Genomic DNA, 23,008 nt, shown 5'->3' with positions numbered 1-23,008 from the left:
CACACACACACACACACACACACACACACACACACACACACACACACCCACACCACACACCACACACCACACACACGAAGCATCTGGCCTCCAAGTTATGACCTGTTGAACAATCTCAGGGCAGTTAGCACTGAGGAGTGGGGTTTACAGCTGGGAGCAAGGAGGCCCTTGGTGGGCTCTCTGGAAGTGGGGGCTTCCCACGTGGGCCTTGACGGACGACTGGGGCGAAGAGCAGGATGGAGAGAGAGCATCCTAGGCAGAGGGAAGGTCATCCCCAAAGGCCACACATGTGGGTGAGCAACTGTTTGGGAGATAGCAGGGGTGCAGGGTTCCTGTACAAAAGGTACAGGGAACTGGTGGGAGGTGGGGAAGGTGGGGATGTGGGGAAAGGCAGACTGAAAAGGTCCCCGAGTGGCGGGCTAAGGCGTGTGGACTTTAGAATTAGCACAACGCCTGGCATACAGTATGTGGTCAAGAGAGTGTGCGAGAGTTAAGTCATCAGTTAATTTGTGGCCAGGGAGGACAGGGATGGGGTAGGCTGCCCCTTGGCTGCAAAACACGCAGCTGTCAGTGAGCCAAGACACGGTGTCCAGCGTGAAATGAAACTGAAAGTCAAGTGGACACTCTGGCTAAGGAGCTTCTAGGCAGCAGATAACGGTGTGAGTGATGCAGAGGGAACCAGGGCCTTCAGCGTCAGAAAGAGCAGCAGGAAGGAAGCAAGGTCCAGAGGTACCTCTGAGTTACGGGAGTGCGACCACTGAGAATTTTACAGGGTGCTCAGCCCCTCGGATGCAGGCGGGGCCAGCTGTCCAGACTGTATACTCTTGAGGGTGGGGCCTGTGGCTTGTCCACTGAGCCTGGTGTAGAGAAGGCCCTCGACAGATACCTGTGGAATCCTTAACAGCTAAGCTACTAGTCACCAAGTTAGCATGGATAAGCTCAGATGAGAGGGATGAGAGGACAAGGCCACCTCCCCAAAATGCACGCAAGACCGAAATGTCCAGCTCTCGTTAATTGCCTAAGGTCTTCATCTTGGGTGAATCCAGGGCCAGCCCCGTGAAATCCGCAGAGTCTGAGTTTCCACTCCATTCCCCTCCTGGAGTTGGGCTGTGCTGGGCTGGGCTGCCCTCACCTACAGCCCCAGCTGGTTGCTCCCAGATGAGGACCCCTCCCAGCTTCTGGAGATTCTGCTCTAGATGTAACACAAGTCCATGCAGGAGGCAGAGGCGACATTTCCTGAGCCCTCCTCCCGCATCTGGGAGTGCACAGAAGCACAGGGTCAGCCTTTCCCAGTCACAGGCTGAAAGAGTGCAGCCCTGGCGAAATTCTGACATGCGGCCAGTGCACACTAAAAGCTCTTGGGAATTTTTGAGACCAGCCAAGAATCAATAGTGAAAAAAAAGCATTTACACTTTTGAGAGGCAGTTGTCTCACCTTCACTTCTTTCCTCTGATTCCTTCCACATGGAATTATGGCCAAATCCCAGTGGTTAGTTCCCAAGTTAGTATCTACATAGTCTGAGCACTACCCAAAAGGGAAGCTCAATCTTCCCATTCAATCCAGGGCCAATCACAACTCCCACACTGACACGGAAAACCAGGAGAAGTGGGGGGCAGGCCTGGTAAGACGCATTCATAGAGATGGGCTGCTTTTACTCTTCACCTTGGAAGTCCAGTCAATAGCCAAATTCCAGCCCAAGAATGGCCCAACATCCCCTTCCTGGTTCTAACAGATGGTGAATCCAGATACACTGCCAACCTCAGCAGTATTTCTGACCCTAACTACCTCAGCCTCTCACAGCTTCCTCCCCCTGCCTCATTCCTGGCCCAGTCTTTTTTTTTTTTTTTTTTTTTTTTTTGCGGTACGCGGGCCTCTCACTGTTGTGGCCTCTCCTCCTTGCTGAGCACAGGCTCCAGGCGCGCAGGCCCAGCGGCCACTGCTCACGGGCCCAGACGCTCCACGGCACATGGGGTTTTCCCCGACCGGGGCACGAACCCGTGTCCCCTGCATCGGCAGGCGGACTCTCAACCACTGCGCCACCAGGGAGGCCCGTCCGGCCCAGTCTTTTTCCTTACATCCTTCCCTGATCTGCCGCCTCGAGCTTAAGAGTGGTAACACATCCTCGGGTGGCCCAGGACAGACTTGGTTTGCCCTTGAGGTCCTGGGGTGATTATTAACAGCATTCCCTTTTCACTCTCAAAGTATTCTAGTTTAAACAATAAATTAATGGTGAAATTAAATGGTCACCCCACCCATGCTGCACTTCCTCCAGGACTATTTCTCACAATGTTTATCTTTAATTACAACAGTCAGCCAGATCTAGAAAGTGGAGACTAATCCAGACTACATCCAGCTTCCTTCCCTCCTTCTCTCCTTTCCTTTAAATTTTACCCCCCATTTTGTTCCAAAAGGATTTATCTTAGCTAGCAAAGATGCCAGCAGGCATCCTATAGAGAGCCACAAGCTTACTACAGGTGTACCCAAGTTTGGCTCTAAGATTTCTGTTAGTCAACTGAAAGCAAAGGACATCTAAACAGTTGTACAGAAGGGGAAACCAATTCATTATCCAGGAGAAATAGGACTATTCGTGACTCTAAGACCAGGGAGAAGAGTCTCCAGCTGCGCCATCAAGGAGGCCACTCTGTGTGTATTGACAACATCCCAACATCCTCACTTCCATGCCTGCACAGACAGCAAGGCCCGGGGGCTGGAGTCTCTGTGGGCCATCACTTCCCTGGCTTGTTCACGAGGCAGCGCCGAACAGACAGGATGGTGGATGAGAAGCAGTGAATGTACAACTGCTGCATGACTCCAGGCCTCTCCTCCTTCCCTCTTGCCTTGGGTTTCTCTCCTCCTCTCCTCCCTGTCTAGAGCTTCAAGCTCCTCAAAGCACCTTAAGACACTGAGAGTAGTTCAAAGATGTTCGCATACACATTAAAGTAGTTGCCCACTCTGATAAATGGTAAGTCTGGGGATCTTTTTATTTTCTTCCCAAATTATACTTCTGGACGAGAATTATGATTGGCCTTGGCATTTTATGATTAGGTAAGTGTGAGGTCAATTAGAAAAATCATTTGATGGAATTTTAAATTACCAATAAAAATCAACTATTTCAAGTATAGGGAGAAAACATTTGAGAAGTTTGAGCACCCAAAAACTTTTGCCATCAGCCTCCAAGGACCAGCCAACGACTGACCAAAGCCTTCGGAAGCTCCAGGCCAACTGGAGGAGGCATTTGGTCAATTTTTTGCCTCAATGAACTTTCAGACCCAAAGTCTCAAACTGGCAGTTCTTGGACTGAATCTGGTGCACCATTTTGTTTTGTCTGGCCAGCAGACTGTTTGTTTAATTGCCACTATTTTAAAATCAGGAGCTTTTACATTAATAACACATATTTCTGGCTTCTCTTAGAAAAAAAAATCAAAACACCAGGCAACACTGGGCCCATATTCATGCAAAATAAACAAGATAATCAAAAACACCAGTTAAGGGCTTCCCTGGTGGCGCAGTGGTTGAGAGTCCGCCTGCCGATGCAGGGGACATGGGTTTGTGCCCCGGTCCAGGAGGATCCCACATGCCGCAGAGCGGCTAGGCCCGTGAGCCATGGCCGCTGAGCCTGCGCGTCCAGAGCCTGTGCTCTGCAACGGGAGAGGCCACAACAGTGACAGGCCTGCGTACCGCAAAAAAAACCAAAACACCAGTTAAGAACCAGGGCATAGATGGGTTTTCAATCAACGGCTCTCCTTCCTTCTGTGTCACAATCCATTTTTAAACCTTCAAAAACTTGTATTACTTCCTGGAGGCATTTACCTGAAACTAAACTGCTACAGGCTGGATCCTGAGATCCTGAATCACAAATGATTCTTGTGGCTGTTACAAGATGTTATGTTCACTGGATGATCCTCTTTTCTTTTCAGAGCCTAACCAGATGTTCTCTCATTTTACACTTTTTAAACAAAAAGCCACTCAGTATCTGATCCTGAATGTGACATGGCACGTGGACTGGAGACTGGGGCTCCTCTGCTCTGGTTTGTGCAGGTGGCTGGTGGGCACCTATCCTCACAGATACTCCATTTACCCACACATCTCTCCTACGTTCCAGCTGGCTGTTTCAGCCCCCTCTGCACCAACAAGGCCTCAAAGGCTCTCTCTACTCGTTTTATACAAAATGTATTGCTTGATCATCTGATGCATTTAACCTTTGCCAGCAGCTGAAAGGATGTGAGGTGTCAGTGGAAAGGGGGCCTGAAGGACCAAGGTCACGCCGTATTCTTCCCAAACCCTGCTGACATCTTGGCCGGAAAGAGGAGGCAGAAGAAAGGCGGATGCCTCTCCTCTACTCTAGTCATTTCTTCTAAACACACGATTCACCTTTATGCTTTTACCTTGCTTACACACCAACTTCCAGGCTGAGAGCTGAATACCAATGAACTACAGTTACATTATTAGGAACATGAAAATCTTGTTCGTTGCTGAGCCAAGTTAGAGCACTAGAATTAGACTGTCTTCTTTACAGTTCCAAGCTCATGATCCTTGGGTCCAACAAGATAAGATGGTCCTAGCAGTTAGGGAAAGGGTTGCCCTTGCTTATACTCTATGTAGACACTGGGCTTCATGTTATTAAGGGAGACAGTGTTTCCTTACAGGACCAAGCGGTCAAGGAGAACCAGAGAAGCATCCAAATGCACTGGCACGCACTCCACGCTGCCTGGCAGTAATGAGGCCCCACGAGCATCTCCATGACCTCACATTTCTGAAAACCCATCAGGAGCAGCAAGCCTCATAATGAGTGCTCATCTACAGAGGCGGGGACAGGCAGATTATTATATAGGAAGCAATTCTGGTTCCTAAATATGCATCTCCTTTTACAAATAGTGATAGAAAAGTCTTGAAGATAAGCACGCCAGGGACGGCTAGGTGCCTGGATCAACACGCTCCTACGGGCAGCTCCTTGATGTGGGGGTCAGTTCTGTCCCCTCCAAACAGAAGACCATGGGAACGCTCCACGATCAACAGCAAATGGCTTGTTTAAAGAAGTCCCTCAACGCAGGAGTTGGAGGTAAGGCGTTCAGTTCAAACTCAAGTCCAGTTTAAAAGCTTGATATTTCTGCAATATCAATTCTGCAGCTAACCTAGTGGCAGAGGCCTGGGGACTGAATATCCATTACACTTAATCACCTGCAGAAATGTAGTCATGTGGCTGAAATGTGTACCCGAGGTAGCCACGGAGCCATATTGAAATTCTCCTCACGTGGAGCCAGTCATGCCTAACTTAGCCCTTCTCACACACTGTTTGTCACAGAAAGTCCCTCTTGTACCTATGTCACTGTGATTCAACTCTATTTTGCCTCTTTTCCCCAGGAAGATGCTTACAGATAAGTCTTTTTTGCTGCCTAGATTACAAATGAGGTTCTCTCAACAAGATGTTTATTTGGCAAAAGAAACAAGTTGTAATGCAAAAAAAGGATAGTCCTCCCGGGCCTGTCATCCTTTGCTGGGCCTCCGTTGGAGCACCTGCCCAGGCCCACCCCCCAGGGAAGCCATCCAGGGCGGCAGTCCCTCCAGCTAGGCTGCCAGCTCCCGGAGGACAGGGTCTAGTTTCTCTCTCCTGCTCAGCCAGGCTCACAGTAAAAGCCCACTGGGTGAGTCTTCTATTTGTGCACAGGGCCAGGTCCGTCCTAAGCACGCTTCCTGGAGGCTATACCCACATAGCAAATCCAAGGGCCCTTCCAAGAGACCTTTCAGAAGAAAGAAGCATCACACACACATACACACACACACACACCCCTTAGAATTCTGAAGGCAGAATATTAAACTGAGGATGACGTTGGCCACACAGTGAAGTTCTCAGTCCCACGTATTTGTGGCTCATCCAAGGGAAACCTCTAAACAGCAGCACTGACTTGGTGTTTGCACCTTTGGCATTTGTGTCTTTACTGAATTTCATCTGTCCTTTCTCCCTCACATTATAATCTCCTTGAAAGCAGGAATCATGTGTTCTACCTCGTAATTCCTCAAAGCACCTAATCTTACGGTTCACACGCGATGAACCCAATAAAAATTAAGAATAACAATGTTTCCTGTGGATTGTCTTTAAAAAGAAAAATGTGAAAGCAGTTTCTATAAAAACACCAGTGATGGACTATAGACCCTTACTTAACAGCTGGCCAACACACTGTTGAGGAAGCATGCTCTGATTAAACAATGGTTCCTTCATGTGTTCAATCAACAGCTACTACGTGCCTGGCACTCAGTCTGCACACCCTAAAGTTAGCATGCAACCTGGCCTCACCCCATCCGCTCCTTCATTTCCTCACTCAGTCTTCCAATGACATCTGTGTCAGTCAGGTACCATGCCATGGATCTTACTTATTGATTCAGTAGTGCCAGAGGACTCATAATGCACAGGATGACAGAAGAGCTGAAATGAGTAGTGTTTTCAGAGGAGGGAAGCCCCTCACATGGTCCCCACCAGGACCTCATCTCAGCCTGAGCATTCGGCCTTTGGGAGCCTCCCTGACTCCCATGGCCTTCAGATGACAGCAGATGTTCACAGCTTCCCTGGCGGGCACAGCCATCAGAGAGGAAATAATGACATTAACAGTAACACAATTCCACTCAGCTTTTCTGTATGCAGCTTTTTCCTTTTAAAATATATTTTCCTAGTGGGGTCATTAAAAAATCATAATCTTCTAATAGATGTTTTTATCTCCACCGCAGGGCAGGTATTTCTCTCCCCTTTTGCTAGTGATTCCTGGAGGGGCTACACCACTGCCTGCAGGTTACACAGGCTCCGCAAAAGCAGTCAGCCCTGTCTTCTAAATCCCAGGGAAGAAGGAATACGAGGCTTCTTTATCAGTCACTAGTTTAAAAGCTGGCAAGCTTTTTTCTCTTTACTCAGATTTAACTCTAATAGAAACTGACAGTTTCCATCTTGGTTAATTTTTTTAAAAAACACGAGAACAAGAGGCAAGAAGTTGATCCTCAGGTGTCAGGAGAAAATCTACTACCTTTCACCTCCAAGCCCCATGCTTACTCATCCTGAAACGACAGTGGGGACAGGTTCTCTTAAAAGCAGAGCTTCATGCCTAGTGAGCAATGGACCTGAATTTATATTGGCCATAGAATCTTCAAGACACTACTGCTACATTAACATCCTGACATAAGACAATCTGGAGAGTGATGGAAGATGCTGCTTGGCTAGATGTTAGAGCCATGTCTGTCTGTTTTCCTCCCTCATACAAACTGATTTCAGACCGAGAAACTTGAAGACAAAATGACACCATGAGTTCACACAACCTCTCAGCTCCAAACCCAGAAAAAAGCACGTAGAATGGTGTTTTTTTTTTTTTAATAATGGATTTTAAATGACATTTACTGATGAAATAGTATGCTGTCTGGGTTTGCTTCAAAATAATGGGGGTGGCTGGGGAGGAGGGAAGAGGAAAAGTGGATGGGGGTAAAGATGAAACAAGGTTGGCTCAGAGTTGATAATTACTGAAGCTCCATGAATATTACAATACTGAAGCACCCAGAATACCAGACTCTAGACAGAATACATGATTCTGTCTACCTCTATGTTGGAAGTTTTCCAAAATAAAACGTAAAAAAAAAAAAAAACATTATATTGGGAGACTAGCAATGTTTAATAAAGGAATACTGAGTTAGGTATAAGGATGGCCAAGATACACTGTTTAGCAAATAAAAAAGACGCACAAGGGTATATAAAGTATGAGTCCACTTATACACACCACGCACACACACACACAACTGATAAATCTGTAGAAAATTTCTGGAAAAATAATAATCCTCGTATACTGTTTGAATTTTTAATGAAAATGTATTACTCTTATATAATAATTTTTTTAAATTCAAGGAATGTAGCAGGGGAAGGGAAATAATAGGGGTGAAAAATGAGATGAACATCTCCATGAACCAGAAACCACTAGAGCCAAGGGCTGGAGTCCAGAAGCAGGTAGTGACCGGAAGGTCACACTCTGGAGGGCACTGAAATACCGCAGGCCCCCAGCCAGGCTCACGGTGTGAAACAGGGGACCGGTGCCTGCCTCAGGCACAGTCTGTGCTCCTCACGTCCCCCGCCCGCCCTTTTCCTTCCTCCTCTGCTGCGATCTTCTGTATGCATACCTTCCGCCTCTCTGAGCTCTTGGTTTCTGATAGAGGCATGTTAAAATGTCACTCCATCATTGTGGACTCATTATTTTCTCCTTGTAATACTGTCAGTTTCTGTTCTGCAAGTACCTTATATTGCTTAGGGTATATAGTAAAAGTATAAAACAAGCCTGCATAGATGCTAAATTGCTGATGGTGCTTTCCTCAGGGGAGGGAGGGAAGAAGGGGAACAGAGCAACAACACCCTAGCTGCAAGGAGTCCAGGAAAGAGAGTCTCCAGCCTTTTTGTCTTCCATAAAGGGAGGCAGGCTTCTATAGCAGGACATTCCTCAAACATGGGAAGGGGGTTCAGATGCTGAGAAGCCAGGCTATCAGCACTAATTATGCTAAATTATCAGTTGCTCCAGTTTCAGATACCATGAGGAAGCTGACTTCCCTAAGGTCACAGAACCAAGTGGCTGAGCGGGACTGGATAAAATTGCTACCACCAGTAGGAAGTGCTACTCTGTGCCAGGCACACTGTTTAATTTAGCCTCCAGTCAACTCCACCATATACAGTACTGTACAGTGCTATAATCTCCAGGTCTCAGCTAAAGAAACTGAAGCTCAGAGAGATCAAGAAACTTCCCCAAGGTCACACAGCCTTGAGTGGCAGAGGTGGTATCAGTCCACTTCCTCCCCTCCTACTTCTGTGCTAGTCCTCACCTCCTTCCCAATGTCCCGGAGAGCCCTTCTCCAGTCCCAGGAGTGGAATAAAGCAGACTGCAAATACGCTGGACATTTTCACTCCAAGCATCTGGAAAGAGGTTAGGCTGGCACAAATGCTATCAATAAAAAGCACATGACCTAAAAAGGTAAAAGAGTGGACACTATTCAAATATTTACCACAGAAGCAAATTCCTGCCTGGTGGGGTTATCAGCAGCTGACAGGATTAGCCTGCTGCTTCCACCTCATGGTGGGTTTGGGCTCAAACCAGCACACAGCCAGCCTGTGGAGCCAAGAGAGAATGAACCGGAAGCCCAGGGCCCCCACCAACAAAGCTGCCATTCAGCAGCTCCTCAGGCAGCAGCTTCAAGACAGAGTGACCATGACCAATGGCTGTGACCCCAGCTCCTCAAAACACAGACAGACACACACACACATTCACACACTCACTCATTCCAGGCTCAGCAGGGGCCCTGTGACCTGGCTAAGCCACTGCCAGGCTTCCTAGCCCCAGGGGCCTCCCCTGACGACCCAGGCCACAGTCTGGGCCCCCTGCAGGGGGTGGGTTGTGGACCTCAGGCCTGGTGCCTCACGGAGACTTTAAGGGCTGCCTCCCAGCCTCCCTCCCTCCCAGCCTCCCTCCCTCCCTCCCAGCCTCCCACCCTCCCTCCTTCCCACCCTCCCTCCTTCCCAGCCTCCCACCCTCCCAGCCTCCCTCCCTCCGTCCCAGCCTCCCTCCCTCCCTCCCTCCCAGCCTCCCTCCCTCCCAGCCTTCCACCCTCCCAGCCTCCCTCCTCCCAGCCTCCCACCCTCCCACCCGTCTCCCTCATAAGCTCCAGTTCCATACCGTTTGTTCCTGCTCACTCAAGGATCTTATAAAAAAGCCAGCTCACAGTCCTCTGCTAAAAAGGGAGGGTTTAACACTTTGGCAGGGGCAGAACTGCCAGATTTAGCAAAGAAAGAAGGGAATAAAGGGAAGGGAGAGAGGGAGAGAAGGGAGGAAGGGAACCCAACAGGATACCCAGTTAAATTTAAATTTCAGATAAACAACAAATACTTGTGTAAATATACCCCTATACAATATTTGGGATACACTTACCTAAAACAAGTATTCGTTGTTTATCTGAAATTTGATTTAACTGGGTATCCTGCATTTTAACTGGCAATCCTATATGGTTGGGAGTGGGGTAGAAGAGGAGGTATACAGAAAAACACATCAGCAGGAAAGGAAAACACAAATGCAGTTGTGATGATTAAGGAGGGACGGAGACAATGCCTTTACTGAGAGTCTCTTTTACACCAGAAACTTGCATGTGCATTATTTCATTTGAGTGTTCCAGTAATTCTGTGTATTAGACATATTTATCCCCACTTACAGATGAAAACACAGAAGTTCAGAGAATCAACTGACTTGCAAAGTGTCACATGGGTAATTCATGAAAGGCAGGACTATAATCCACGGCTTCTGAGTATAATCTGAGCGCTACTTCTTCTACATATGGCTGCTTTGCCTGCTGATACACCCTTATAATTTTTATAGGTTGTACACAAAGCAGATCCACCAGTTTTCTTTACTTTTCATTCATAAGGAAGTAAATTCTAAACGGCATCCTGGACTAACACATATTTGCAAAATACAGTCGTCTATTTACAGAGATCATTCTATTTACAGAGAAAGCACTAGACCCTTCTCTCCTTTGGGCCACTAATCCCAACTAACCACATTGCCCAGCTAACCATAGTTCCCTGACAAAGAGGCAGAGAAAGAGTCAAGACAAGAAGGACAATGTTCCACCCAAGATGACCACTGCTCCCCAATTTTCAGATGAGGAAGGTCATGAGATATTTGACTCAACAAAATCTTACAGGGACCCAAGAGGAAAAGGCTCCTCTATCCCTATGCTAGCATCCCACAAGCCATCATTTTCCCAAAAACACAGTTGATTTGGTGTTACGTTCTGGGGGGGAAATTGTTTTTTAAAAAGCTATCTGTCCAAAGGACAGTGGGAAATACTTTCTCCTCCAGCCCCCCAAGCCTCTAACATCTGTGGCACACAATCGAAGGGAAACAGCCGTAAAAATGACTTAATATGTGCCTTTTTTGAAGTACAGTAACTGTCGGGACAAGTGACTATAAAAAGAACACAGCTGAGACGGTCTAGATTTATTTCTGCTTAGTGAGTTTCCAGATCAGAATGTGCTCTGTTCATCAGGTGTTTTGCTTTTGTGCTGTTTGGTTTCTAAATTTTCCTTTCTTTTCACAGACGCTAGCAGCTTCTGTTTATGATATAATCTTGCCCATCTCACAGTCCACACTCAGGGAGACCACGTGGCAGTCAGGCCCCACTGCCAGTTCCCGGGGGAGGGTGGTGCCCACAGACGTGGGCAGACAGCCGCGGGGATTTCCCACCAGCTACGATGGCCAAGTCCATGCAGATGGGGCTGAGCCTGTTCACAAGGGCTCCGCTCTGCCTGCCCTTGCTCAGACCCTGTTTACTCCCCTGCCTTCATCCCTCCTCTTGCTACTCCCACCCCTCCCTACAAACACACACAGGCACAGACTCCAAAGTGGCAGACAACTAACACTTGATCTTTTGGGCCACTGGAGCCTCCAGTTTTCTGTGGAAGATGGCAAAAAACCACACTCTGTTTCCACCCCAGCCAGCACCATTCTCAGCCTGAAACAAATACCCAAAGGCAATTATCCAGAACCCCAGGGCACAGATTAGCTCAGGGCAGTCATTTGCAGACTTAATTATCAGAGGTGTTTAGAAACATTTCAGCTGGAGGGGGGTGGAAGGGGGGGAGAACATGGACGGACTTTTAATTTCTGTTGATTCTGAGGGCGCAAGCCCTACAAACAAGGCATTTTTTGGACTCTACTAGCTGCCCTGACGCAGGGGTCTCTTCTGTCTCATCGTAGAGAATGATAATTAAAGATTCTGAAGGTGAGAAAAACTCAACTTCATTTTGGATTTAAAATCTTTCCAAGATTTCTTTTGAAAAAGCCAATTAAATTGATTTAAGTTTCACTGTTTTTAAAATCCTCAAGGTACAGAAAACATAAATTCTGGCCAACACCATTTAAATTAAGTGTGATCAGGTTTCCATATATATTACATGAGAAGATTCCAAACCGGGGCTTGGAGGCCTCAGGGCTCTAACTGCACTTAATAGTAAGCCTGATTTAAGGATCCCTGGGGCACTGGCCCTACGGAGCAGTGAGGATCTCACCAGCTGACAAGCAACCTCAGGTTAAGGAAAGACGATGCGGAAATGGTGAGGGTTGGAAGGGCTGGGATCACAAATGCCAGGGCTGAAAGAGGGAGGTCTCGGAGCCCACCTGCTCCCATTCCCAGACGGAGGAGCCCAAGCGTGGTGGCTGAGCAGGCACCAGCACATAGCATATCAGACTCTGAGTGCTTCTTCCATCTCCTCCCAGGATCTTCGTTCCCTGACCAGGGACGTAACCCGTGCCCCCTTGCAGTGGAAGCGTGGAGTCTTAACCACTGGACTGCCAAGGAAGTCCCTCCTCTCTCTGTTAAATCAAGACCCCCAGACATAAGATACACCTTGTATGAAGGTGAGGGAATGAGGCAGGGAGGCTGCCATGAGTACCAGGGCAGATGTTTGCCCAAACCTCCCCCTTCCCCACACACAGCAGAGTAAAGGGCTCCACTTTGTCACTCTGGGGCAACCTGCAAGAGGATTACGTAAGGGAGAACAGCCCACCAGGCCCAGGAGTTATCGACTCATTCAGAGGCCTTGCAGGAATTTCCTGTTGTGTGATCTGGGTCTTGCAAATAACTACAACCAAGCCGAGGCTGTCACTCTCCTCTCTCTTAGAGGAAATGCGTGTCTTTGAGTCACCAGTTGCCGGTGCCCTGCAGCTCTCCAAAGACTGGGCCTAGCTCTGAGAATGCCCACAGGGAGCCAGCAGGAGGGTGTGCCCTGAGAACGAAGGGTGAGCCAGCCCAGGGGGCAGTGAAATCCCAGCTCCAGGCTCTGGGTGAGCTCTGGCTCTGGCCAGAGGAGGACGAGTCAGCAACATGGAGCTCTCTGTATCCAGGGCCGTGGGCCTAGTTTTTAACAAAAACCTACATGTGTTTCTGCTTTTCCTTTCCTTTTTAAATTTTTTTAAATTGTAAGACATATATTACGTACAAAGGAGTACATGCAAACACAGACACACTCCCTCAAGTGCAGCACAAAAGCAATGCAGCCCTCCAGCGGCAATCCCCACCCGTGTCTGTGTCCCCACCACTTCTCCGCTCCCTCCAGAGGCAACGGTCATGCTGGCTTTGGGAACCATCATTTCCTTGGTTTTCCTTATGATGTTCACCACTTGCGTATATATCCCTAAAGATTACATTTCCATTTTGCCTATCAATGCACATAGCTAGCTCCCCGTCTGCTCGTTTTATCTTTATATAATACTCAGTTAGATGAATATATTATATTTATCCATTCTGCTGTCTATGAGCATTTAGGTCGTTTTCAGTTTGGGCTACTACAAATAATGCCGTGACGAACACTCTTTAATGTGTCTCCTGGTCCTCAGGTGCTGGAGTTTCTTTATGCTGCACACCTGACAGGGAAACACTGCAGCACGAGAATGCGCGTTTCACTAGCAGATGCCAATCTGTGTTCCAAAATTATGCTGCCTCTCCCTCCCTGAAAGACTGATAAACCCACTCCACTTATACAGAGGAGGGGTCACGGTGACTCGAGGCCAAGAAAACCTAGTTCATCACCAGACTGGCAAGTTAAAGCTGTATCTTGATACCTCCTCTGTAAGACAAAGCCCAAGATTTAAAAATTCTGAGCTGAGCCAGAACCAACAATCCAAATGGCTGGGCTTTCCACAAGAAAACATGTCACAAACTCCGCCGAATGAATGAAGTAACATCTATGGATTCGGTGCAGACCCACCTGCCCATACTACTAAATATAAGCAGTAAGTACAAACGTGTCCCTGAGATACTCAGCACAGGAGGACTGCAGACGGATCAGTCCCAATCTGCCGAGGGTGGAGGGGGAGTGAGGAGGGGTCCTGGAGGCCCCCCACCAGCTGCTGCCGCATACCTGTATACTGGCTGCATCTCCCTTGCTATGCCAATGACGGCGCCGGGCAGGAAGTTATCGAACTCCTCAAACAATTCCCGGATGTTGGTCTTGTACTTTAGGTCTAGGTCCAGCTGAATTATCCGCAGGATCTCTGGAGGAAAGAACAATACAATAATGAGACAGACACACATCCTGGGAGGCTCAGCCGCTGACAGAAAATGAAGTGGAAGGTGCAGAAAAGGGTACTGGATTATTCTTGCTGTCACTGAATAACGCAAAGACACTGCTTGAAACAAAGGCCCTTCATCTACCAGCAAGCCCCCACTCACTAGAAGCCTTCATAAAAAACAGTGCCCCCGGAGATTTCCTTCCAATTGCAGACATACAGTTTCTGTAAAACTAGGCAACCAGATCCTCCAGTTTAGGCCACTGCCCTGGTGTAATTGTCAACAGAGCACCATTTCATTCTCAAAAGTATCTGATTTAGATGATACAGTACACGGACACCCTACTGAAAACTCAAAGCATACAGGTGTTTCTCTTTGGGGTACAGGTAGTAAGTGACCCACAGAAGTCATTATTGCTTCAGGTTCTTATTCCTATATATTTCTGCAAACCTAGGTATGTGTGGAGTTAGGATGCTGACCCAGAGAAAAACAGCTAAAAGACCTCAGATGCTGTTTTTGGGGTTTTTTTTTTAACATCTTTTTTGGAGTATAATTGCTTTACAGTGTTGTGTTAGTTTCTGCTTTATAACAAAGTGAATCAGTTACACATATACATATGTCCCCATATCCCCTCCCCTCTTGCATCTCTCTCCCACCCTCCCTATCCCATCCCTCTAGGTGGACACAAAGCATGGAGCTGATCTCCCTGTGCTATGCGGCTGCTTCCCACCAGCTAGCTATTTTACATTTGGTAGTGTATATATGTCCATGCCACTCTCTCACTTCGTCCCAGCTTACCCTTCCCCCTCCCCATGTCTTCAAGTCCATTCCCTACGTCTGTGTCTTTATTCCTGTCCTGCCCCTAGGATCATAAGAACCTTTTTTTTTCTTAGATTCCATATATATGTGTTAGCATACAGTATTTGTTTTTCTCTTTCTGACTTACTTCACTCTGTATGACAGACTCTAGATCCATCCACCTCAGTACAAATTACTCAATTTCATTTCTCGAAAACTAGTTTTTAAAGACAGTCTTAAAAATAACCATATTCATAAGCATCATAGTTACTAGTCTGTCATAAGATCAAGGCCAAACAGTGACGCTGAGAAATCCTGGAACAACTGGATTAGTTTAGATCTATCCCTGAATTAAAGCTGGCTGTTAATTTTTTATTCCAGCTTGCAAAACTCATATCTAGTTTCTTGAACTGGACATTGTACACAAAGGGTTTTATTCTTTCTTCTAAGTTGTAATATGCATTCAGCTGAGGAGTATATTTCCCATATCCACTGAACTTTCCAACTCAAGTTACACTTCCAGTTTCCTCCCCCAATTAGTTTTTGTATACTTGCAGGGTCAGGTTTTGTTTTGTACCTTCCTTCTTTAAAAATGATAAACAGTACTTCTAGAGACAACTACCCTGTCCTCGTCACACCTACAGTCTGCCTGATGTGTCATTTACCAGTTGAAATTACAAGTAACAATTGTGTACTGTAAATATAAAAATGTTTAAAGAGAATACTGACAAATAAGGTTTATAGAAATATCATATTAACTTAAGACCTGGCTATGGCTAAAGATGGGAGAACAAAATGTATTTGAAATTTGACAGAATTTTTACTTCACAATAACCTAATATTACTGATAAAAGTGAAGGGGCGGGCTTCCCTGGTGGCGCAGTGGTTGAGAGTCCGCCTGCCAATGCAGGGGACACGGGTTCGTGCCCCGGTCTGGGAAGATCCCACATGCCGCGGAGCGGCTGGGCCCGTGAGCCATGGCCTCTGAGCCTGCGCGTCCGGAGCCTGTGCTCCGCAACGGGAGAGGCCACAACAGTGAGAGGCCCGCGTATCGCCAAAAAAAAAAAAAAAAAAAAGTGAAGGGGCAGTTGAAAATAAGTAATATTGAAATAACTGTTAACTAGCTTATGGAATAATGTGTTCATAGTTAGCCAAAGATAGCAGATGACTAAAATGGTGCTCTGAAGTTCTGACATGGCACTTACAGCTGCAAGTTGCTAGGTTACAAGCAAGGTGTACACAGATGGAAATGAACAAATAATATAAAAAGTCTATGTAGATAGGAGATTCATATTTTATTTCTCCAGTGACATATTTACAGTTGAATATAAATTAAAGGCGTGCTTGCATACCAAAGCCAGGTCCTTTAGGTGGTTCAGTCAAAGAGGTAAGACCTCCGGCTGGCTCACATGAGAAACGTCCACTCCTTGGCCCAGGTTTTGGGATTCTGCCAGCCTTGAGTTCATCAATAATTTTTTCAATATCCTTAGATGTCAGATCCTCAAAGTAGCTGTCATTTATTTGAACCATTGGTGTGTTTACGCAGGCCCCTGAACATTCCACTTCTATAAGAGTGAAAAGTTTGTCTGGTGTAGTCTCTCCAACCTTTATACCAAGCTTTTTCTGAATGACCTCCAGGATGCTGTCGGACTTACGAGGCACACAAGGGAAGCACGCAAGGCGTAGTACTGCAGACTTGAACATGTTTTCCAACTGGCTTTCGGTTATACACTGTATAAAAAGTTGCTACTTCATATACTCTCATTGGAGGTACTTGTAAAACTTCTGCAGCCTTGTTCATAGCAGAGATGGGCAGCCATCCATTCTGTCTTTGGGCTAAATCCAGGACTGGAAGCACAGCTGCTGCTTTATGCCCTTCTGGGTAGTTTTTTACAATTGCCTCTATTCTCTTATAGTTTTCCGGTGTGAAATCAAATGGAGCATCTGGGTTATTCTCAGGAGTATCTCTCTGCACAAATAAGAGCTCCAGAGAGCTGGAGTTCTCTCCGGCTCCATTCTGCACAGCTGTCTTATGCAAATTCCTTATATGTCTTCCCCACTGGGCAGCGAAGCCAGCCGCGTGGGCCCAGAGCACCACGGAGAGGAACATGGCAGGCCAAACTGTGGGCCTTCGGGCCGCGCCAGGCCTACTGTTATGTTTTTAATCCACTGTCTGAAAGACTAACTGAGCTATAATTAGACAGACCGACTCTCACAATCACCTGGCTCTTAAGAGCTGTTTGCTTCCGTTGCCCCCAGATGACTCAGGGGCGAGAAGGGAGGAGAGAGGCACTGAGATCATTCTCCATCCTTCATCCAACAGGACTGTCTGAGCTCCTGGGCCAGTGGTGCCAGCAGGGGACCACACACCAAGCTGACTGGGCCCTGCCCTCAGGGAGGGACACTCAGGTGACTGAAAACAGTAAGGGGGGACCTAGTGCTGACGTGACATGGAAGAGGGTTAAGTGATGAAGGAGAAAGAGTAGTACTAAGAGAAGGCCTGGCCTGGGAATCAGACCACAAGGGAGCAGATTCCAGTTCCGCTGCTGCTTAGTTCTGTGACCCTGGGGAAATTATTTCACTTCTCTAAACCTTAGTTTTTTCATTTGTTAGTGCAGATGATACAGTGTGCCTCGTGAGGCTGTGATGCCGAGAAGACGAGATAACAGGTAGGAAACATCATCCAGGCTGTAGGCACCACAGGAACCCAGGGTCTGGAGAGTAGGGAACTCACTAGAGCCTGAGGCAGTTGAGGAAGACTGAACGGAAGAAGGGGACGTGGGCAGGCGAGGAGCAGTGAGGTAACAGCACCACCTACCCAGAATGCCGGGCTCCCCCCTCAACTCTCCACCACCCTTTCACGGCGGCCCAGCTGCAGAGCACGGCGCTGTCAGGACCCACTGCCCGTGGAAGTCCCCTGAAGACAGGGACCCCATCTTCGGCATCTTGGCCTCCGTCCACTCATAGTGCGGGGCTTGGCATTCAGTAAATACTCAGGAACGTTTGTGGAATTCAACATTCTCTAGATTAGTTTATGAAGAAATCACAGCTTACGATTCAAGAAAACGGATTCATTTGTCTCTGTTCTACTTTCCTTTGTGCTGCAGAAACAAATCAGTAATTGACATCCCATATGAGTTTTCTGAAAAAAAATAAGTGCCAGTAGGTGAGAATCCAGCTGCCCAGGCCAGAGGGGAGCAGGCTGCTTCTTGGGCCCCTGTGGGAAGCGGGTAGATGAGAATGGGCCCCAGGCCAGTTCAGACCCGGCGGCCTGCCTGCCTTCACACTGCCCACCCCACACGTAAATGTGAGCAAAACTGCCACTTCCCCTCCTGCACTAAAGACAATAATCACAACTACCTAGAAACTAGGAAGGGTGATGACCCAGGAGCCTGGAGGTCAGCAAGCCCATGTGCTGACGTGGCTGCCTCCTAGAAGCTGCCCTAAACCGGGAAGGAGAAGAGAAATAGGCCACAAGGTGGAGTCTCGGGGCACCTGCTGCTGTCAGAGATGGCCCTGGAGAACAGAGGTAAGGAACCTGATGGTGACCTTAGGGAAGGCCACTGTGTCCCAGGAGAGAATGTCCAGGCATGAGTTGCAGCCATCAAGAAGTCATGATGGGGAGGCCCCACCGCACACACCCCTCCAGCCATTTCTCTCTTTCAGTCCATCTCCTGTGTCCCGAGCTCCCAAATCCAGGGTTTCAGGCAGCTCTCACACACGGTAGAGCAGAGACCTCATGAGACAGGGACAGAATGGCACCATCATCCCAAACAGAGAAATCACATCATCGCCAGGGGTGGGGATGGTGAGAGGACAAAAGGGTATTTGACCTGGAGATGGGAGGCCTCAAGGAAGTATGGTGGTAGTTCTGTGGCACCATCAGGGCTATGAAAGAAAGGGAACTCTCATCCTCACGGCCCTGGGAGTACTTCCAATAATATCAGCGAATGCCACATAAGAAGCACCCTTTCTCTGAGTGGTTTATAAGTGTCTGGTATTATTATACAGGCAACAGTTTTATTTCTCATAACCACCCGACATGTTAAATGGAGTTATTCCCATGTTTAAATGAAGAACCAGAGGCTTAGAAAGGTTAAAAACAATAGCCCAAGGTCCCACAACCAAGTCTCGGAGCTGGGATCTGAACCCAGGTCTGCTTGACTTGAAAGCCCAGCATGCTCTTCCCAGTAGACCCTGATTCTGCTTGTGACAGGAGAGGAGCTCCTGGGAGGTAAGTTTTAGCTCCACCGCTACCCACACAGGAGGCCTGGGAGCACGGAGATGTGCCAAAGACCTTGATAGACAAAAAGCAGAGCGACAGCCTGGCCAAATGAGAATTATGAGGAAGTCCTCTATATAAAAGCGGTAATTTCACTATAATTAGAGAAATTCTGATCGAGGGGCCATCGGTCTGTCAATCAGTCATTCTTCCTTGAAAGCTTACCATGTGCTATGTGTACTCTCTGGTCTTTCAAGATCATCTAAATCCTACTTAATCTGCCTGAAGCAACCCGAATACCTCCTTCCCTGGCCTGCCTGGACAGGACCTGGGCAGAGGGCCGAGCTCAAGGACATCAGATTCCCTTGAGGAGACCAGTTAATGCATTTGGGCAGAGCCTGGCCTTGTCTTAATATGCCCCTCAGTAAATCTGAGCACTTTCCCAGACCTTTAGGGACTGGCTGGGAGTGAACTTGGGAAGGTGACGTGCAGCCCTAAGACACAGGAATTTGAGATGCTTTAATATTTTTTATAACTCCTCCTTGGTAAAGCACCTTTCAGGAAGGATTTGCTTAAGCTTGGGAAGACTTCTTTCGAGAGAGAGCCTTCGCCACACAAGGTTACCTGATTAGGAAGGAAAGAGGCAGCAGCTCCAGCATGAGGTGACCCCTTCACACCAATGTGAAAGGACTGACCCAGGTGTCAACTTTCAGGCTGAGGCAGGAGGACACTCCCTTCTGTTCAGGGAGGCCGACAGCTCCCAGCACAGCCTGCACTAACACACAGGCCTCGGTCCAGACACTTATCCTTTTATGTAATTGTGAAATAAGATGCCAAGTTGTAAATGTCGCTGCTGAAAAGAGGAAGATGCTTACCAGGAAGGCTGGAATTCATTAGGATGAGATTTTTTAAAGGGCCCTGTTCCTCTGGTCCTTGATATAGTCATTTCTGTGGGAACTACATCCGGCGCGTTTTATACATAATGCTGAGAGACTGTTTTGAGGATGAAACAAGGTTGATATGTGGAAGTAGCAGCCACAGTGATGGCCCAGAGAAGATGCTGGTTGGAGGACAGCTGTAATGACAGCAAGTAAGACCACTGAAATGTAAGGAATAAATGAATGAGATAACTGCTCCCAAAGAAAAGAGGAGATGAAATCTATAAAGCACTGGGGAGAATGTTTGAGCAAAAGGAGGAGTAGTAGTCTACAAAACGCAAAAAAATGTCTCGCATCTCAGGCTGGTTGAATGTCCGCCATGTCAGAATCCCATGAGAAGAAAGCAGAAAAGGTAGTGGACAGAATAATCTAGGATAATGCATTTGAAAAGGGAACCTGATAATAACTGAGGCCAATATACCCATTTACAGATGGGGAAACTGAGGACCAAAGAAGCAGAAGGACTTGCCAGCGATTACACAGTCCAGCTAAGTGGCCAAGCTGATCCCAGAACTCAGGTCTTCTGACTCCCTAGCCAATGGTCTCATGTTAACTAGCCCCCCTGCCACCACCCACTCCCAGCATGGACCATGAACCCCTAGGGAGCAGAAGATACTGTGTAATGGCCCAAAGGGTTGTGCACAAGTCTTGCCAGGCACCCAACACAACTAGCTCATGGAGGATCCGCAAATTACCCGTGAAAATGTAAACCTGAAGATTAATAAGTAGTAGCCAAAGAAAAGAAAGACTTCCATGACCCACACAGTTTGTAGTCAACTTTTGGAAACGGGAAAATGGCTCTCCATATTCTCACATTAACCTCAGGCAGAGATGTTAAAAAAACAAACAAATCTTTACATTCTTCTAAGAACACACCTTGAGCTGTGCGAAATTCAAAGGGAGGCAGGAACCTGACTTAGCATCTCAGAGCCACCCATGGGGACTCAAGCTAAGCACCCCGTGCGAGAGCCATAGCGACCAGCAACCAAGCAATGTCCTCCCCGTGCCCACCATCCTCTGTTCTAGGCAGACCTGTGCATTCCCAGCAATGTGTCTGCTGCTACATTCAATCAGTTGGGTGAGGGGCATTCCGACCAGCCCCATAGACTTAAAATCTTCTCACAGACGTGTTTAAATCACAAAAGCAAGAACTGAAGTATCAGTGTGTGCCTAGGTCACGTTTTCAGGTAGAAGGAAGCTTGGCTCACGTGTTAGGAAGAGACCTGTGTGTGCACCTGGTATTTGAGGAACACACTTGTGGCTGGTCAACCTCCTCAGGTGAGTTCAACTCCCTGATGCTGGTTGCCCAGGCCTCTTGGTAAATGATGGAACCTGGAAGAGCTTCCGGCATTCCCACCTCATGGCTCAGCAGCTGGAGGTTTAAACGCTGGTTTCCACGGAGGACAATAGTTTGGCAAGAGCTCAGAAAATCTGACCTGGTCTATTTCAGGAAATGCAAGAATTGCTGCCTACAAGGTATAGAAGGTGGTTCAGGGTTCACACAGGACTGGTGAATGTGTGATCACAAGATAGGATCCACTGAAGTATGTCAACTCAAACTGGGAAAAGATGCTCAGGACCTAGGTGGGCTTTCTGGTCTAAGACACACTTCCTCTTGAGCTTCAACTCCAGGGGATAAAGTAAAAAATGTGGTGCCATCTTCACAAGAGGAGGTCAGCTCGCCTCGTCCTCTCATGCTCCAGTTTCAGGCTGACAACATGGTGCCACTGGGTTCTAACAAGTTGGAAAAGGAAAGACAAGATCCCAAGTGCTGGCTCAAAATGCGCTTTCAAGACCTTCAAATCCCCATTACCATCATCACCGCCCTGACCCTGGATGGCACTGAGGAGGTTCCAACTGCCCGGGTGATTGCTTTTGGGGTTCAGAAAGCCCACCCCCGCTGCTGTGTCTGAGGCCCTGAGCACCAGCCTGGCTGGGCTGTAGGGTTGATGCCTCCGCACAAGTGCACTGCAGAAGGCAATGTCCACGGCCTTAAAACCAGCTGGGAGGTTCCCAAGTCAACATTCCCCGATGGAAACAGGCTTGAGACAGCTCATCAGCCTCCAATTAAACCAGCCACAAGGCATGTCATCTGACCGTGGATGGAATTACAACCCGGAGTGCGTAATTAAGGACACCCCCAAACAAACAAAAGGATTTAAAAAAACCTCCTTTCCTCTCCCCTCCCTTCTCCTATCCCCAGAAACCACAGACACATCTTAACACACACAAAACAACACAAAACACAATAGGTCAGGAAATGATGAGAAGGTAAGACTCACTTAGGTGAACACTGAGCCCCCCATCCTGGGCAGCTGACGGGCCTTCTCCAGGGGCAGATGAACCATGCAAGCACCTTCTCTCCCTTTGTGTTTTGAAAGAGCATCAGAGCTTCCCAGAGATAAATATTTATAAAACATTAGAAGGCCCTCACCTCTGAACATCAGCCCAAACTTTCCACTGACCCGGAGGGGCTTGGGGAGGAAGGGAAGCTATGGCAGCTCCAAGCAATGCGGGGCCTCATGAGGCTGAGGGCCTGGAAGCAGCTGCTTAGAAAGGGAGCTCCCTTTCCCGTTGTCTGCTTGGCAAGATTACAGCAATTTGCCACCTGCGTTATCGTCATCTGGAGCTTGTTAATTGCTGCTCAGTAGCACCTCTGGCCTGTAGGACCCAAAGGGCACCTGAAAGGGGTGCAGACTTCCTCTAAGGGTAAGAGGCTCCTGACCGGGGAGGAGACAGTCCCGACGTGCCACACCAGCCACACCAGCCCAGCATTTCCTGCTAGAGGGTTTCAGGCTGGGTGTGACGGAGGGCCCGCCATTCCACTGCACAGACCCAAGCTGTGTCCCCGAGGGGGTCCGAGGGTGGAATGCGCCGGGGCGGTTCTCACATCCAACAGGGAACTTGGGTCGCCTCCCAGCTGGGCTTCTCCATTCCCTTCCCCGTGCAAGGCCCAGCTGCAGGACAGCTGGCTAACTGT

General features: G+C 47.9%; 2 protein-coding genes across 2 annotated transcripts in view; both read right to left on the bottom strand.

Annotated features, from left to right (window-relative positions):
• The window catches only part of XXYLT1 (xyloside xylosyltransferase 1), a 182,888-nt gene that overhangs the window by 60,864 nt on the left and 99,016 nt on the right, over window positions 1-23,008 (bottom strand). Inside the window, exon 3 of the mRNA XM_029215328.1 lies at window positions 13,922-14,054. Coding sequence (XP_029071161.1) covers window positions 13,922-14,054 — 133 coding nt within the window. The remainder of the gene's footprint in view (window positions 1-13,921; window positions 14,055-23,008) is intronic.
• Window positions 16,201-16,978, bottom strand: LOC114891184 (NADH dehydrogenase [ubiquinone] flavoprotein 2, mitochondrial-like). Its single transcript, XM_029215329.1, is given in 2 exon segments — window positions 16,201-16,536; window positions 16,538-16,978. Coding segments are annotated over 2 exon segments (777 nt in total).

This window comes from Monodon monoceros, unplaced genomic scaffold (genome assembly GCF_005190385.1).
Source record: "Monodon monoceros isolate NGI ecotype Baffin Bay Population unplaced genomic scaffold, NGI_Narwhal_1 Super_Scaffold_11, whole genome shotgun sequence".
Lineage (NCBI taxonomy): Eukaryota > Metazoa > Chordata > Mammalia > Artiodactyla > Monodontidae > Monodon > Monodon monoceros.
This window is presented reverse-complemented; position numbering and strand designations above follow the sequence as displayed.